Source organism: Drosophila busckii, chromosome 2L (genome assembly GCF_011750605.1).
Source record: "Drosophila busckii strain San Diego stock center, stock number 13000-0081.31 chromosome 2L, ASM1175060v1, whole genome shotgun sequence".
NCBI classification, from domain to species: domain Eukaryota; kingdom Metazoa; phylum Arthropoda; class Insecta; order Diptera; family Drosophilidae; genus Drosophila; species Drosophila busckii.
The window spans coordinates 1308878-1324273 of NC_046604.1; the positions used below are offsets into that span (position 1 = coordinate 1308878).

The 15396-nt window shown below is 38.0% G+C and overlaps 2 protein-coding genes across 4 annotated transcripts; one reads left to right on the forward strand and one right to left on the reverse strand.

Annotated features, from left to right (window-relative positions):
• Nucleotides 1-528: 528 nt before the first annotated feature.
• Nucleotides 529-12949, reverse strand: LOC108594231 (tyrosine-protein kinase Dnt). The gene is made up of 4 exons (XM_017979342.2): nucleotides 12297-12949; nucleotides 1803-2988; nucleotides 1144-1440; nucleotides 529-1074 (listed from the first exon to the last, which is right to left on the reverse strand). Exons 1-4 carry the CDS (start codon nucleotides 12466-12468, stop codon nucleotides 963-965), a joined length of 1767 nt encoding a protein of 588 aa, XP_017834831.2. The 5' UTR covers nucleotides 12469-12949; the 3' UTR covers nucleotides 529-962.
• Nucleotides 12950-13021: 72 nt separating this feature from the next.
• Nucleotides 13022-15070, forward strand: LOC108599175. Of its 3 annotated transcripts, none has more exons than XM_017985975.2 (3): nucleotides 13022-13346; nucleotides 13403-14388; nucleotides 14444-15070. In XM_017985975.2, exons 1-2 carry the CDS (start codon nucleotides 13212-13214, stop codon nucleotides 13769-13771), a joined length of 504 nt encoding a protein of 167 aa, XP_017841464.1. In that variant the 5' UTR covers nucleotides 13022-13211; the 3' UTR covers nucleotides 13772-14388; nucleotides 14444-15070. The 3 variants fall into 3 exon arrangements, with proteins under 3 accessions (XP_017841464.1, XP_017841471.1, XP_017841455.2); XM_017985982.2 differs by having other exon boundaries at nucleotides 13254-13346; nucleotides 13417-14388; nucleotides 14444-15069; XM_017985966.2 differs by lacking the exon at nucleotides 13022-13346 and having other exon boundaries at nucleotides 14214-14388; nucleotides 14444-15049.
• Nucleotides 15071-15396: the final 326 nt, after the last annotated feature.

Below are 15396 nucleotides of genomic sequence, written 5' to 3' on the forward strand. Positions count from 1 at the left end.
CCGCCTACAGCGACTTTCTATTCTCAGTTACGGAGTTCTCTCTGTTTAGTAGTCGTAAATCTTTGACACATTTTCTTTGGAATAAGCTAGACGCTGTCAGGCAGGTCGCTCTTGTGTTGCTTAAAGGGTTAATCTGAAGAAATTCCATGTAATTTAAGTTAGTAGTTGGAAATAGAGAGAGAGAGAGAGAGAGAGAGATAAAACACCTTGTAAATTCAACAGTTAACTATAACAATAAAACGTTGGTGAAATTTAACTTGGGAATGTTTATCAATCACCAATGAATTCACAAACAGAGGGTCCTGCTTTGTTACTTATATTAAAACAACAAGCTGGAATTCGTATATTTGTACTAGTATTGGTGAAAGAAAAGAAAATCAACAACAAAATCAACAATTGATATTAGTTATGTTATGACTCAAAAAATAACAATGCACTTCATCCAATTCGGTTTTACAAAAAGTTTTCACTTCTTTTTTTTATTTATAATTTGTATAATCATATAAAATTCTATATACTCTAGATTGGCATATGTTTAAATTGTATAAATATGTTGGTGATCTTTATTTATAAGTACTTATGCTTATGCGTATTGGTGTATAATTCTAATAACTCTATTGATAAATATCACTATATTTGATTTCGTTTCCAAGGTTCATTCGCTATTGTGATGTATAAAAAATGATGCATGTAAAAAAAAAGTCATTATATAATCTCTATAAGTCGCATATCTCTGCATATGTAAGTGTGTGTGTGTGTGTGTGTGTGCACTAGAGTCTTCGAGTGTTAAACTAAAAACTATAAACTATATACAGCTGAGACTCTATTTTTCCATCTTCGTTGTTGTCGTTTCAGTTTTGGCAATATAATAAATGTATAAGGACTAAGCATACTTTAGCTAGCTAGGATAAGTTTAGTGTAGTGAAGGAATTCGTGGAAGCACTTTGTGCGCTTGGCTTGGCCTAGACATAGCGCGTTATCTGTACATAGAAATCGGAGAGGCAAGACTGCAGCTGGGCAAATGTGGGACGCTCCACGGGCAGCAGAGCCCAGCAATAGGCCATGATGGTAAAACTGTAAAGTGTGACAAGACAAGTTGAGCAACAAATTGGGGTTGGGGGAGTTGAGACTTTGAGTACTTACAGCTCATCGGGACAATTGAAGGGCTGCGCCAGGCGATAGCCATCCTTTAGATAATGCTCCATTTCGAAGGGATCCACCTCGGCATAAGGCTGCTTGGCCGAGGTGCACAGTTCCCACATGAGCACACCAAAGGCCCAGGAGTCACTTGCTTCGGAGAATTGCTTATGCTGCAGCGCTTCGAGCGACATCCACTTGACTGGACGATTCTCGCTGTCGCCCAGACAATTATAATCAGCGGGAAAGAGATCGCGCGAGAGCGAACTGTCGGAGAGCTTAACGCGCAGCTGATCGTCAATGCTAAAGTAGAGAAGAGATAAATTATGATACAAACCTTATAGTAAACTAGAGTATTATGATTTTAAAATTTAAACATAAAATTGTTTCAGTAGTAATTTATCTCTAATTTTTTGTTGAAATAGGATTTCATTGCTTATAAATCCAATTTCCAAATAGTGAACTTAACTATAAATGTGAGCGTAAATCATTTTCTTCCGATTGGCAAGGGAGGGGGGGACGAAAAATAAAAGCGTAGTGCTTGGGGATTAAGAATATCTATGTGTATACCAATCTTGGTGGCTCTAGCTTTTATAGTCGCTGAGCTCTTGCTGCTCATACAGACGGACATTGGATCAATCGATTTAGTTTGCAATTCTACTTACACGCAGTTCCTTGTGGCAATATCCTTATGCACCACGCCATGACTATGCAGATGATCCAGCGCCATGGACAGCTGGGAGGCCATGAGCACAATCTGTATGGTGGTTATGGTGCGGGCACAGGCGGGATCCAGCAGAAAGAGCTTGAGATTGCGCATATTATTGAGAGCGGGATAGAGGACAAACGGTGTGGTGTGATCCTCAATGGAGACGCCCAGCACAGAGAGTATGCCAGGATGGGAGGCGCCATAGAGCAGCATACCCTCCTGGAGCAGCAGCAGCACCTGCATCTGGCTGGCATGCTGCGCCACTGTCTTGACTATGACATCCTGATTGTCGTTGTAGGTGCCGCGATAGACGCGTCCAAATGTGCCCTCCTGCAGTAGACTGGACAGACGGACGCGACAGCGCTCCACTGTCAGCTCCGAGATGCGACGATGCAGCTCCTCGGGCTGCTGCTGCTGCTCCACAGACACAGGCAGCTTGCGTGGCAGTGATGAGGCATGCAACAGCGACGGCGTCATATAAGCCGCCGAGCCATTCAACGAACTCTGGCAGGGCGGCTGCGTATTCAGGCGCTGGAAGCTGGACGTGCGCATGGGCTGGCCGCCATGCTGATGATGATGCTGCCGCTTGGCGGCGGCGCCACGCACACAATACGCAATAATCAGCAGCAGGCAAACGGCGCTCATGGCCACAGTTACGCCCACAACAAGTGTAATGAGTCCCGTGGGCGGCGGCAGCACCGTCTCCAGCGGCTTGGGCTCATCCATGCCATCCGCTCCATATGATTGCTGACCATCCTGCTCGCCCTCGCTGTCGTTTAGCAGACAAATCTTCTTGCGGCGAAACACCAAGTGGGTGACATTGTTCACCAAACGATTCAGCACCACATCCAGACTTATCGTTATATCCACCTCGGCGGCGCGCACGCCGCTGCACTGCAGCGCCACCGCCCAGGTCTGTATATGTGTGGGTATCTCGCCTATGTACGTCACATTCAGCGACGGGCGTGGCAGCACCTCCGGATCGGAGCTCACCACATTGATGCTGTACGGCAAGGGACGACCGGCCAAGGACTCCCAGGTGAAGCTCACCTCGTGCACATTCGCCGGCACCGGCACTATAAAGTTCAGGGCGTAGTTATTGATGTGTCCCTCGCGCACATAATAAACCTCAGCGGAAACACCTGCAAAATTAAAGGGTAAACAATTTTTTATAAACAATGCAATTTCATATAGCATTACAAATATTCATGCAACTTCAGCATAAACAAATTTAATATTTTGAAAATAAATAACTAAAACTAATAAATTCTGCTTAAATTGGATATTAAAATATATATAAAATTATTTATATTATAATTTGAAGTCTATAGTGATATTTTTTAATGTTTTAATCTAACAATAAGCTGGAAATATTCTGTTAACAGTAGTAAAAAAAATATTATTTATCTGCCTCGTAGTTTTTTATATTTTTGCCTATCGATAACACAATAAAATATACAATAAATTAATTTAAATAGTTTTTAAGACAAAATATTTAAAGTTTTTATATTTTATAATTTTTTATAAAATGCGAAATTGTTTTTGCTCCAAATCTTTTTCATTTGTATATTGACATTATGTCTAACATAAACCTTTGCCGACTGATTTTAATAAACTTTATGTAACACTAATTTAATTAATATTAAGGCGCTAAATAAATTCAATTTGAGTAGTTGAAGCCAGCCATACAAAATGTTTACGCTTTAATTAAATAAAATATCTCAACAAATAGAACTTTGGTTGCACTGGACTCATATTAAAAATGCTGCTTGTTATAATGAAAGCCTGTCTAATATGCAGATTAAAAGTTGCAGTTTAAACTGCAAGTTGCGCTTGCTTAAATTTTAATCATTTGCTGGGAATAACAATTACAAAAGCGCGCTCATTATGTTTTCATACCACGTGTGTGGTCTGAGATGTTCTTTGTGTTTTGTTTTTCATTTCCAACTACCTGTGTGCGCGCTTATCATAATCATTAACATAAACATTCATAACAATTTCAATTCGAACAAGGTTGGCAGCAATCGCTGGCAGACATCTCAGCTGGGCAGACAGGGCGACGTGGCTTCATTAACTTGAAGCCACTTTAGCCACTGCACAGCGTGCAGCAGGCAGCTTGGGTCAAACCGCAAATGAATCCCAGAGCAGCAGCAGCAGCAGCAACTAAAATAACAAGAATAATCAGGCAGGCAGACAAATCTCAGACAAGATGTTCATGGCTCATTTATTGTTTATCTTGCTGCCTGCTTTAAATCGAATTCATGGCACAGAGACAGATAGAGGGAGAAAGAGCGAGAGAGATAGCCAGCTACACTTGAGGCAATATAAATAGTGCTTCAATATAAATTCGAGGAATTCCCTAACTTCGCTCGCTCTCTCGCTTGCTGCTGCTTGTTTATTTATATAAAATGCTGGCAGGCAATGTAAATGTAAATGTGTCTAAATAAAAATAAAATATAATTAAAGCAAAGTAATTGCAGCGTTAAGAAATTTATTGTTAATGTTTAAATAAATTGTTGGGCAAAGCTTTTCAACTAACTGGGCGCACAATTGAGTTCAACTTGCCGCACAGCGCCGAAACTCAACAGGAAATAATTTACGAAAAATTGCAAGAGGCGTAGTGTGCTGAGGGAAGAGTGGGGGGCAGGCACATGGGTGTAGCACACTTCCTTTGACAACTGGCAATAACAATAAAAATCAGTGAGCATGTAGGTTGATATAAAGACTAGCAAAAGAGAGAGAGAGAGAGAGCGCGCGGCACTCGAATGTCTCAACTTGGCGTATAAATTTGTGTGGCAGACTGTCTGTGGCTGCAACATGTTGCACGTTGTATATGTCGCAGCGCTAACGTTTTAAAAATAGCGCCCATGACTTAATCAAATGCAGTCGCCATAGTCGCTGCTGCTTTAGGTGAGGCGGCTACAATGACCCTTGGAGCGAGAGTGGGCGGCGTGTGGCATGCGGCATGTGGCATGCCTAGGCGCGTTAGCTATTGAATTCTCTAGCCATGCAACATGTAAGCGAGCGCAGGTTCATGTGAAAGTTGCCGCTTTATTGCACTCTGTGCCACATGTGGGGGGTGGGTGGGGGCTGCGGCACATGCAACGCTCGCGGCTGTCTTCAAGTGGCGTCGTCTACCTTCCACATCACGAGCAAATGTCACTCGCATGTGCTTCAAGCTCGCTGCCTCTTGAACTTTTTTAACCTTTTGCTCATGCTCATAACTTGGCTTGCATTCGTTATTTTTTTTTTCTAGCTTGTTTTTTTTTTTTTTGTTTTTTGGCTGGGCGTGCCTTTGCAGGAGCTTATGGCATTGCTGTATTCATGTATCCATATCCCATGTCCTCTCATATCGTATGTCGAATTTTTCAGAGCGTGCAGTCATGATGTTGTCGTTGCTGCTGATGTTATTGTTATTGCAATTGTTGTTGCTGTTGATGTTGCTGTCGTTGCTGTTATAGTTGTAGCTGTTTGGCAGTATTTTTTAATAGCTTGCTACCGAACAGAATCGTGACCATTGTTGCAGGCAACACAGTCAGTTGGAGAGCGGGGGGAGTGGCGGGTTAGATGTCAGGGCTATGTAGGGACCAACTAGCATCAGCATGCACTTAGAGAAAATTTGCACATTTGCCAAAAATTTAAAAAAATATTGTAATTTTTTCTAAGCAACCCAATTAAATTGTAATAATCAAAAACAAAATTATTAAATTTATAATTTACTTAATTATATTGCATATTTTTCATTTCATGCAACATTTTCAATTACAAATCATTGAAAAATAATGCAGCATTGTTTGAAATTAGTTAAATAAATGGAAATAATATAAAATAAGCCGAATTTATGTGTAGATTATTTTCAATATATTTTAAACAATAATGCAGCATTATTTGCGCTTAAATAATTGAAAATAATTTAAATAGGAAAAGGATTTATTAATATATTTTAAGCAATAATGCAGCATTTTTTAGCTAAATCAAAGAATTTAAAATATTCCAAGAGTTATTTTTTATATTTTATTATAAAAAAGCGATCAATTAATTATTGTTGATTGCTGCAAATGCTTTGCCAATTTCTATTTATTTTGATAATTGTAATTGAATTATTATGTTACATTTAAAACAAAAATAATTAATTATTTTTTAAAAGCTATGATTAGCTCATAAATATTAGTTTTGATATTTTTATTTTTTAATTTTTGAAAATTATTAAGCGAACACTCAAACTACTTCACATTGAAAACTGTTATCGATGCTGATTTCTCTCAGTGTTTATTGAAATCCATAGCGCAACTAGACAACTGCCAGGGCTCCAGACACTCAAAAATGTTTTTGCAAGCACATTTTGTAGTTTTGTTTTGGGCTTTGGGTTTTGGTTTACATTTTCTTGTAATTAGCGTTGCAGTTCGTGAAGTTTGCAAGCTTCAACGATTTTCAATGCTGATTTGACTGCCCCGCAGTAGCGAAACGCGAGAGTTCGAGTTCAAAGTTGTGAAGCAGCTCAAAACTAGGCGGAGAGCGCAATCGGCCAATTGTCTGGGCATGGAAACATTTGTCAAGCGTGTGAGCCATAGCCAAAAACACAATTTTGGGTAAAGGCTTTAGAAGGCAGACTCGAGAGTTATCTGAAGCTGGAAGCGCATCAAATTGCAATAGATGATAAATGATGTAGCCAGAGCTTAGAACCGTGTGTGTTGCTTCTCAGCTAATGGACAATATGTCAACCGAGCTGCAGTTTGCCAAATCGAAAAATAAATAAAACAAATGGTGCAGCTTGTTGACTTTTGCTGTGGGAGCAGCAGCTGGGGCTCAATGCTTTTCACGCTAATCTCAAGACGCTTAGGTTACGCCTACTTAAACGCCCACCACATGTCAACATTTTAACATGTTTTTGAGCTTTGAGCTACATTTGTATCTGAGCATCTACTACACGTAGCTGAAGCTCGTCGTTATGATAAATGATGCGCCTAATATTTTTTCTCTTTTGTTTTTGTTATTGTTTTTGTTCTGCCGCAAGCGTTGCGCTGCGCTCGTTTCTTGTTACTCGTTTATGGCTTTGATTGTAACAAATTTGTGCCAGCCAAAAACAAAAAAAAAATTAGCCATGTTACCAGCCTCTTCAGTTGTTTGGCAACGTTTTGTTTTGTTTTCTTTTTTTTTTTTTTGGCAAGCACAGATTTTTCTGTTATTTCATGTTCTATTTGCCTTTCGGCGCGTTGCCTTGCAAATTGGCTCAAATTAATCATTCAAAAAACATATTTTCCTTTTGTTCAACTGACAAAAAGTTTGTAATGCGCTAAAAATCAATAGTAATTAACCTTAATCGCTTACAAACCGCTGCTCATCTTTTTGCTTTGCTATGCGGATTTCAAAAATTTTGGAAAATTAACTCGATGACAGATGCGGGCAGAGGCGGAGGCAACCATTATAATTATAACTTTTTAGCAAGTTTGACTGTAACATATGCTAGCATTAAAATATAAGTGTACTCGAAACTTAAGAACAACGGTCTAGAAACGTGAACCAACGATCATTAAGCAAAGGTATCAGATCAAAATAGGGCACGTAGAAATTAGTTAAAAAAGTGTGTTCTTTATTTAAGAACAGCGCTCTTGAAATGAGAACAGAGGTCATAAAACAAGAATGAAAATATCAAAATAGAGCTAAATAGAAATCAATTAAAAATATGTGTTCTTTATTTAGGATCAACGGTCACGAAACAAGACCAACGGTCTGAAAACATGATCGAAGTTATTAAATCAAAATATTATTAATAAAGAGTGTAGATTGTAATTAAAAAAGTGTGTTCTTTATTTAAGAACAATGTTCTTAAAAGTAGAACGAATGTTTTTATTTTAAAAAGAGGCGGCAGAAATTAATTTGCGAACAATTTTTATATTTTTCAGTCAACTACAAATTTAAATTATATTTTAATGCTGTTTTTGTATTAAAGCAATATGTAAACTTGTCTAAGTCAAAGTTTAGTCTATTTTATGCATCTAAATATTTCCTTTTGTTTATTTGCAAATCTAACTATAAATAACTTTGCTTTCCATAGTGCAACTCACTGCTCGATTTTATTTAATAAATTCCGCTAGTTTATGCTTTATTGGATTTTGAGTTCGGTTTGTGCCTCAGGGATGCTGTTAAAGATTCTGAGAGAAGCATTTTGATGCACTTTATTATTTTGATTGAAGACGAAGCTACTTCAGTGCCAGCTTCCCATATAAATTCCCACAGTGCATGGCCCAAATAAACACAGAGCTGTATGCGAATGCGTTTCAATAAACTATAGCAAGAGTTGGCGGCGGCAGCGGCGGCGGCTGAACAATGTGAATGCAGTTGGGCTGACACTCTTGCCATTGGCAACAGACATGAAAATCAACTCGACAGCGTTGCAAGCGAAACGAAACGAGGTTGGAAATTTCATTCATTGCAAATTGTCTCTCGCTCTATCCGCAGTGCTTTGTTGTCATTGTTGTAGCTTAATGTAAATATGATTATTCCTTTTTGCAGCTGCTATATATACATATAGATTGAGAGAGTGGGTGCTTGATATTTATTATTGACATGCAGCATGCGTGGCACAACCCAAAGGGCTGCGTATTCTTTTTTTTTTATCAGTTGACAGTAGTCAGTTGCTGTTCCCGCTGATAACCAAACCAGATGCAGTCGCCCCCCATTCCAATTGACAGCAGACGAGCGCTTTAAGCTTTTGACATACGCTCATTGCTTGATTCGTTGCTTTTGTTGTTGTTGTTTTACAATCGGTTTATGCCATTTTCATTTATTTAAATTTAAATGGCATTTTTCTTAATCCCCAGTTTATGACACTTAAAACCCAGAGTAACGCTCATTTTCGAACTAATCAGTTTGTAACACGAACCTCAACGCTCTCACTCCATCGCTCAATCGCTTTATGAGCTGTTAATTGTCCATTCAAACTGTTGTCGATAACGATGAACGAGGCCAACAGCTTTGAGTGTATTAATTGTAAAAATAATGAAATATTTAAACTTCCCAAATGCTTTGACATTTTAATGCGCTCTCGTTCATAAATCACTTTCAGCTCTCTCATAATCTAGCGCTGTAAGTTTTGAACCACAGGTCAAGACATTGAAAGCAAAACAATTGAGGGAGTTCTTTGAATAATGCTTAACTTAATCAATAAGATGATTTGTTTTTAATTGCTTTATTTAAAAGTATTTGTGTGTTGAAAAATACAGCTAAGAGTTACAATTTGAAACAGCAAACTATATAAATTTATTTTAATTAATTTTATTTAACAATTATCTGTCTGAGGTGTGGCATTTCAGTTTCATACAGAGATCTTGGAACATTTCAATTGTCAAATCAAACTTTTGTCGTACAAAGATTAGGAATACTTATAGTTTATAATTTTTAGTTAGTGTTTTGTATGTACGTTAATTGATTAATGAGTATATCCATGATTAGAATATACAGATTAGCGATTCAGTTTCAAACAGCAAACTACTGATCAAGAAAGCTAAACGATTTTTAAAAATATTTCAATATTAACTATAACAGAAATCGCTAGAGATTTTTGTCTGCAATACGCCGATAGAGTTTCTACCGTTCAGTCTTAAAATCAAAGTTCAAAGATGATTGGAGGTTGATTTGAAATATTAATCGATTTTTAGTTTTCGACATTCAGATGCATATAGCAAATTATTGCTTAATCAATTTAACATTTCAATGTCAAATTAAATTTTGTCATAGCACAGATTATGGCATAAATTGTTCTATAATTTTGCAATGTCAAATCTCTTTTTCAACTCTAGTCTTTAGGCTATAGCTACAGCTACGACTAACTGTATATAAGCATATTTATGTGGCAATTATATTGGCCCAATAGCTAACAAAATACAAGCATTAAATAGAACGAAAGAATCAGCTACATGGAGCTGGAGCTGTTAAATCTCGCACATTGTGCAGAGTTTAGTGTCGCTAGATCATCTCGCTTCTCTCTATTTTCTGCTCATATAGCTTCATTAGCTAATGGTCACTTCATTAAAAAAAGCAGCTGCAACACACACACACACACACACCAATTAAAATATAGATCATGCCACAAGTTGCAAGAACATCGCTGCTGATCATATCTGTAAACCGTTAACACAACTTTGTTACTTTGCTGAACGAACGAGGCATTTAGCACGAACGATCGAGCGAAGAAGCAGCTAAAAGGCAAGCGAAGCTGTTGGCCAGGGCAACAGTATCTGTGGCCAATGATCTTGTGTGCGAAGCAAAACAAGCCATAAAACCAAGACGATAATATTTCGCTCGCATGCTTAACAACAACAACAACAACAACAACAAAGATACAGTTTGTCCGTCTATAATTATATAAATTATTATTTATTAATGCATACAATTTAGTTTATTTTAAGCTTGAAAGACACCGAAATCTAAAGAACACAATATTTATGCAAATGCTATTTAAAGAAATTGGAAATTTGAGTAGCCAGCCCAAAGCTCTAAACATATTTCAATCTCAGATTTCGAAAGAGCGCTGTAGAGTCTAATTTATTTAACACAGTTGGTGGTAAATTTAACACATGCATGTTGAGAGTCCCACTAACAAGCTTTCAAAAAGCTATTGAACAATGAACTTTGTTTTCGGTTAAAACTTAAAATGCAGCTTGATTAACAAACAAATGAGCAATAAAATTAAATCAAAGCAAAGACAAGATGAACATTGGCATTCGATGTGTCAAAAGTCTAAAAAGAAACTATGAAAATTGTGAACGCCATTGAATATATTTTCAATCAAAATGTAGCGCGTGTCGCAGCACAGCAGCAGCAGTTAAAAATAAATAATAAATAAATTAAATTTATATAAAGCTGGGCGCGCATATTTCCAATGAAAAAACTGATTATATGTATGTATATGTATGCGTATATATCAAATGACAGCATTTTTTATGACTAAAGGACTGACGCTGGGACTCCCTGTTGGGTTGGGCTTGGGTTTCAGCTGAAAAGTTGCTCCTTAGGCTGCAACCCCTTTGGCCAAAAGTCACACAAATCAAATGCAAATTGTGCTGCCTAATTGATTTATGACTTAATGCATATACATATATATTTTTTTATATTTTATTACACGCATAACTCAAGCCGTAGAAAGAGATGGCAAGCAAATGAGCAAAGCAGTCTGCAAAGTTTATAGCTTAGTCTTAATTAGGCGCCTTTTGCTTATGTTTATGGCCAGTTGTTGCTCGCTGGCCGCTGCTTGCTTTAAATTAAGTACAGCAACTAAATCCAAAGATATGCATACAATATTTTGCATATTTGATTTCACGCCTTCAAAATTCAAAATGCATACGCAAATTATGCGCATCGTTGTCGCTCCACCAACCGCCCGACAGACAGACACAGACAGAGAGCGGAAAAAAAATTCGTCAAGCTCCCACACATGGCAACTTAACAAGGCAGGCAGCATGCCAAGAGCAAAGCGTGGAGCAATAACAACAGTGCAAGCAAATCATATGCAGTGGGCGTAGACTTGCCAAAATCTAGCGACAGACTTTATGCACAGTGGGTCAAAATGCTTTACTATATTTTTTTGTTATTATATGTTGTTGTTATATTATTTGCTTGGCTTTTTCATTTTTTGCTGCAGTTTGTTGATTTGTACCCACGTACACTGACTTCACCGATGCATGTTAGACACGCAGCTGTGCACCGTGCTCTCCTCTTCGTATGGCTGCTCTCACCTTATATAGTGACTTAGCTATTGCGTGCTCATCACGTTTGCTTTTCTCAGCCAGCGCCAACAGTTGTGCATTTTGCTTTGTTTTATTGTGTCTTGTTTTGCTGTTATCTTTGCGTTGTATCTGTTTGCGTTGTCTGTTCTGATTTGTGTGTGTGTGTGTGTGTGTGTGTGTGTGTGCGCTTCATGTTGTGTTTTGGGCAGTGGAATTTCAATTCCAAGAAATATTCAAAAATATTCCCTTGCAAAGAAATAAATTTAATGCTGCTTGTAAATTTGTGTTTCTTGTATTTTGTTGTTGTTTCTGCTTTTTACGAAGCGTAAAATTTCCTAACGAAGCAACAAACTAAAAGCTATGTACATAGACGAAAACCGTATTGTTGTTGTTTTCTTTTTTTTTTTGTTGCTTTTGCCTGTTTGTTTATTTGTTTAACTGTTTAACAACACCTGCAGCAAGCCGCCTGCGCTAGAGCGAGAGCGCACTATGCAAACTGAAATGAGACTTGAGAGCAGAGCAAGAGGGCGCGTCTAAAATTAATTCAAAGCAAACAAAATCAGCATAATTTCTTGATGCTTTGAAGCTGCCACATAATTAGTTGACACAATTGGTACATTGCGTCGCATTTTTGTTTTGTTTTTCTACTTGCTGCCCACCCCCAATGGAGAAATCAATAACAAAGGGCGCGCGGCTTATTATATTGGATATGAAAATCAACTTACCCAGCAAAGTCATCACCTCCTCGTTATTTAGAAAGACGTTTAAATGTCCAGCGACGCCGCTGCTTTTACACAGCAGCGACAGCAGCAGCGCAGTCAGCGTTAGCAACACTTTGTTGTTGTTAGTATTATTCATGATTTGTGCAGTTTGCTGACTTTTCATTGGCATTTTCATTCAGAATTTATTAATTTGCGCTAGTTTCTCGTCATTTATGCACCCACACTCTGATTCGTAAACAACCGAAACCACAACGAATACCAAAACAAAGAACACGCGCAGAGCAAAACGTTAAAACGCACTTTTAATAATGAAAATACCAACTAAAACATTTCATCACATATGTTTATAGAAGTACTAAGTAGCTAGCACATTCTTTAAATATTTTCAGCAATTAATTTGCGTTTTTTTCACGGCATTTAGCGACCACAACAAAAACACAGCCACCCACACGCTTTAACAAATTCGATTATAATGTTATCGGGCATCTGTTGTTATTGCTGCTGGTTGTGCTCATTGCTACGTCAGTGGTTTGAGTCGAACATCGGATCTCTCGCTTGCGCACTATGTTGCTGCAATGCTTGCACGCGCTGTGTCTGTGAGCAAACATGTTATGCTACGTAACAGTGAGCAAAAATGTTAAGCTGCTGTTACAGTTACGAATGCAGTCGTTATTTTTTAAATTTTGAAAATATAAAATTGTGTCAAGAGATTTTAAATATTTAATACGTACGCAAAAATTTAAGAGAACAAATCGCTACAATGCTTACTGATAAGAAGCAACATACAAATAGAGAATGGGTTAGTTTGGGTGTATGTCTCAGTTTCGCAATTTAAAAAACAAAACTTGCTGCCTTATCAGTCAGTGCTAGCGATAAGCGAAAGCGTTGGTAATTTGCTGCAGTTTGTTAACAACCACAATGCCAAACAGCTGTCAATGTTTACGCTGGACACTGATCTGTCTGGCGCTTTGCCTGGTCAACTCCAGACGCTGCAAGGTGCCCTATGAGAAGGTGGAGGAGCACTACTGCTATTACATAGCCGATGACATGCCCGTGAGTAGACAATGGCTATTTGCTCTATTTTCTGGTATTGTATGCAAACAATGCAGGAAACGGCCTTTAGCAACTTTTGCTATCAGGACAAGCGCACATCGCGTGTTTGCCTGGATAGCGACAAGGAGATGCGCACATTGGCCAATTTTCTATATGCCAGCGGCTATGACAACGGCACCGAATTCTGGAGCGCTGGTCACCGCTGGGCGGGCGATTTGCAATTCTATTGGAACTACTTTGGACACGCCCGACGTATGAACTACACCAACTGGCAGCTGGGCGAACCCACGCCGCGTATGGGACGCAACTGTTTGCTGCTCACACTCCAGGCCGGAGAGCTGATCATGAGCAGTGCGTCTTGCTATACACGCGCCATCCAGATCTGTGAACAACTGTTGACCAATGAGCCGATTGTTATGCACTGACGCCGCCAGCCGCAGCTCACGAGCAACGCAACCCACAAAGCCGCCAAAAGCGATAAGTAATCAGACAAAGTGCAATCAACAATTTTACAACAAGTACAAAAGTTCTTCACAGCGGAAATTCCAATTCCTAACTAAAGTGAAGTAAAGAGCATTTTTCATTTCTTATATAAAATTAATACAAAATCAACTTTTTACTGTTTTGCACAAAAGTATTTACTGTACTAATAAAATGCAAAATTGTAAACAACATGATGAACTTGAATCATAAACAAATTCTCTAAAATAAACAAATGATGCAGCCGAGATGTTCGAGGGTATATGCTTATATAAATTTCTTATATACGCAGTGAACTGATTACAACAATTGCTATATATAACTGAATGTGGTTGATAAGACTGAAAATATGACTTCTGATGATGTTTACAATGTTTAATAAAAAGCAAGTTCCAGTCGTTTTTAGGTCGCACTGGCATATGGTTGATATAAAATGGAATTCTTAGTTTTCCCGCGATTATTATTATTTATTGGCATTGCAAATATTGTACAATGCAGTTATGTCTATGAGAAAATTGGTGATGGCTATTACTTTATAGCGAATGGCAATGAGAATGACACAGTAAGCAGCTTAAATTGAAAACGAAATTTATATAAGACACTTATTTGTTGCTTAGGATGTAATCTACTTCGATTGGTTTGAGGCAAGAGAAAGCTGCAGATCACATAGCGGACAGCTTTTGTCTGTGGAGAGCGCGCAGCAGCTGCTGGATCTACAAAATTATATTGTAGCCGCAGGCTATGCCAATGGCAGCACCTTCTTTACATCTGGCCACAGTTTCTTTAGCAATAGTCCATTTACTTGGGATGCACTGCAGCAGAGGGTAACGTATACCAAATGGTTGGCAGGCGAAGCGCCACCGCGCAAGTCCTACTTGGGTCTACAGCTCATCAACTCGGAGCTGTTCATGCGCTGTTCAAACGGCGCTGATCAGTACTATATATGTCAATATGAACCTATATGTCGGCGACTGCTTGTAAATCTAAGGAAATTGGATCTTACTCTAATGGTTTCAGTTTTTGCAACCTTAATAGTTTTATATGCAATTCTTTGGCTAGTGAAAAGACATAAACAAAATCAAGCGCTTAGCAGCTATGAAAATTTAAAAACCGTAGATGTGTGAATATATTGATTATCTATAGATATCTATATCTCAAGCTGGATTGACTGAGATTTGTAATATATAACAATTCGAACTGTTTTACTTTGCAGTTCTTTTATTCAATAATAACTTATTTAACTATTCTTATTTTAAAGCTCAAATTAAAAATGTTTTCAATACTAAAATGAGTTGTTTTTAATAGAAAATATATATATAAAAAATTAATTATTACTTGTGATATTAAAAGAATGAGTTTCACTTGCTTTCAAGCCAATAAGTATAAATAAAATCTAACGTATATATAAAATGCAGCTCCACTTGCTAAGAATTTAACAAAGCAACTTACAGCTTTTGTATATTTAATGTTAAAGCTATGCTATATCCATTTCATTTACAACTTAAAGATTTGTTAGCTTCAGTTACACTTTGATTTGCTATAAAAGCCCAGCAGCTGGACAAGTTTAACG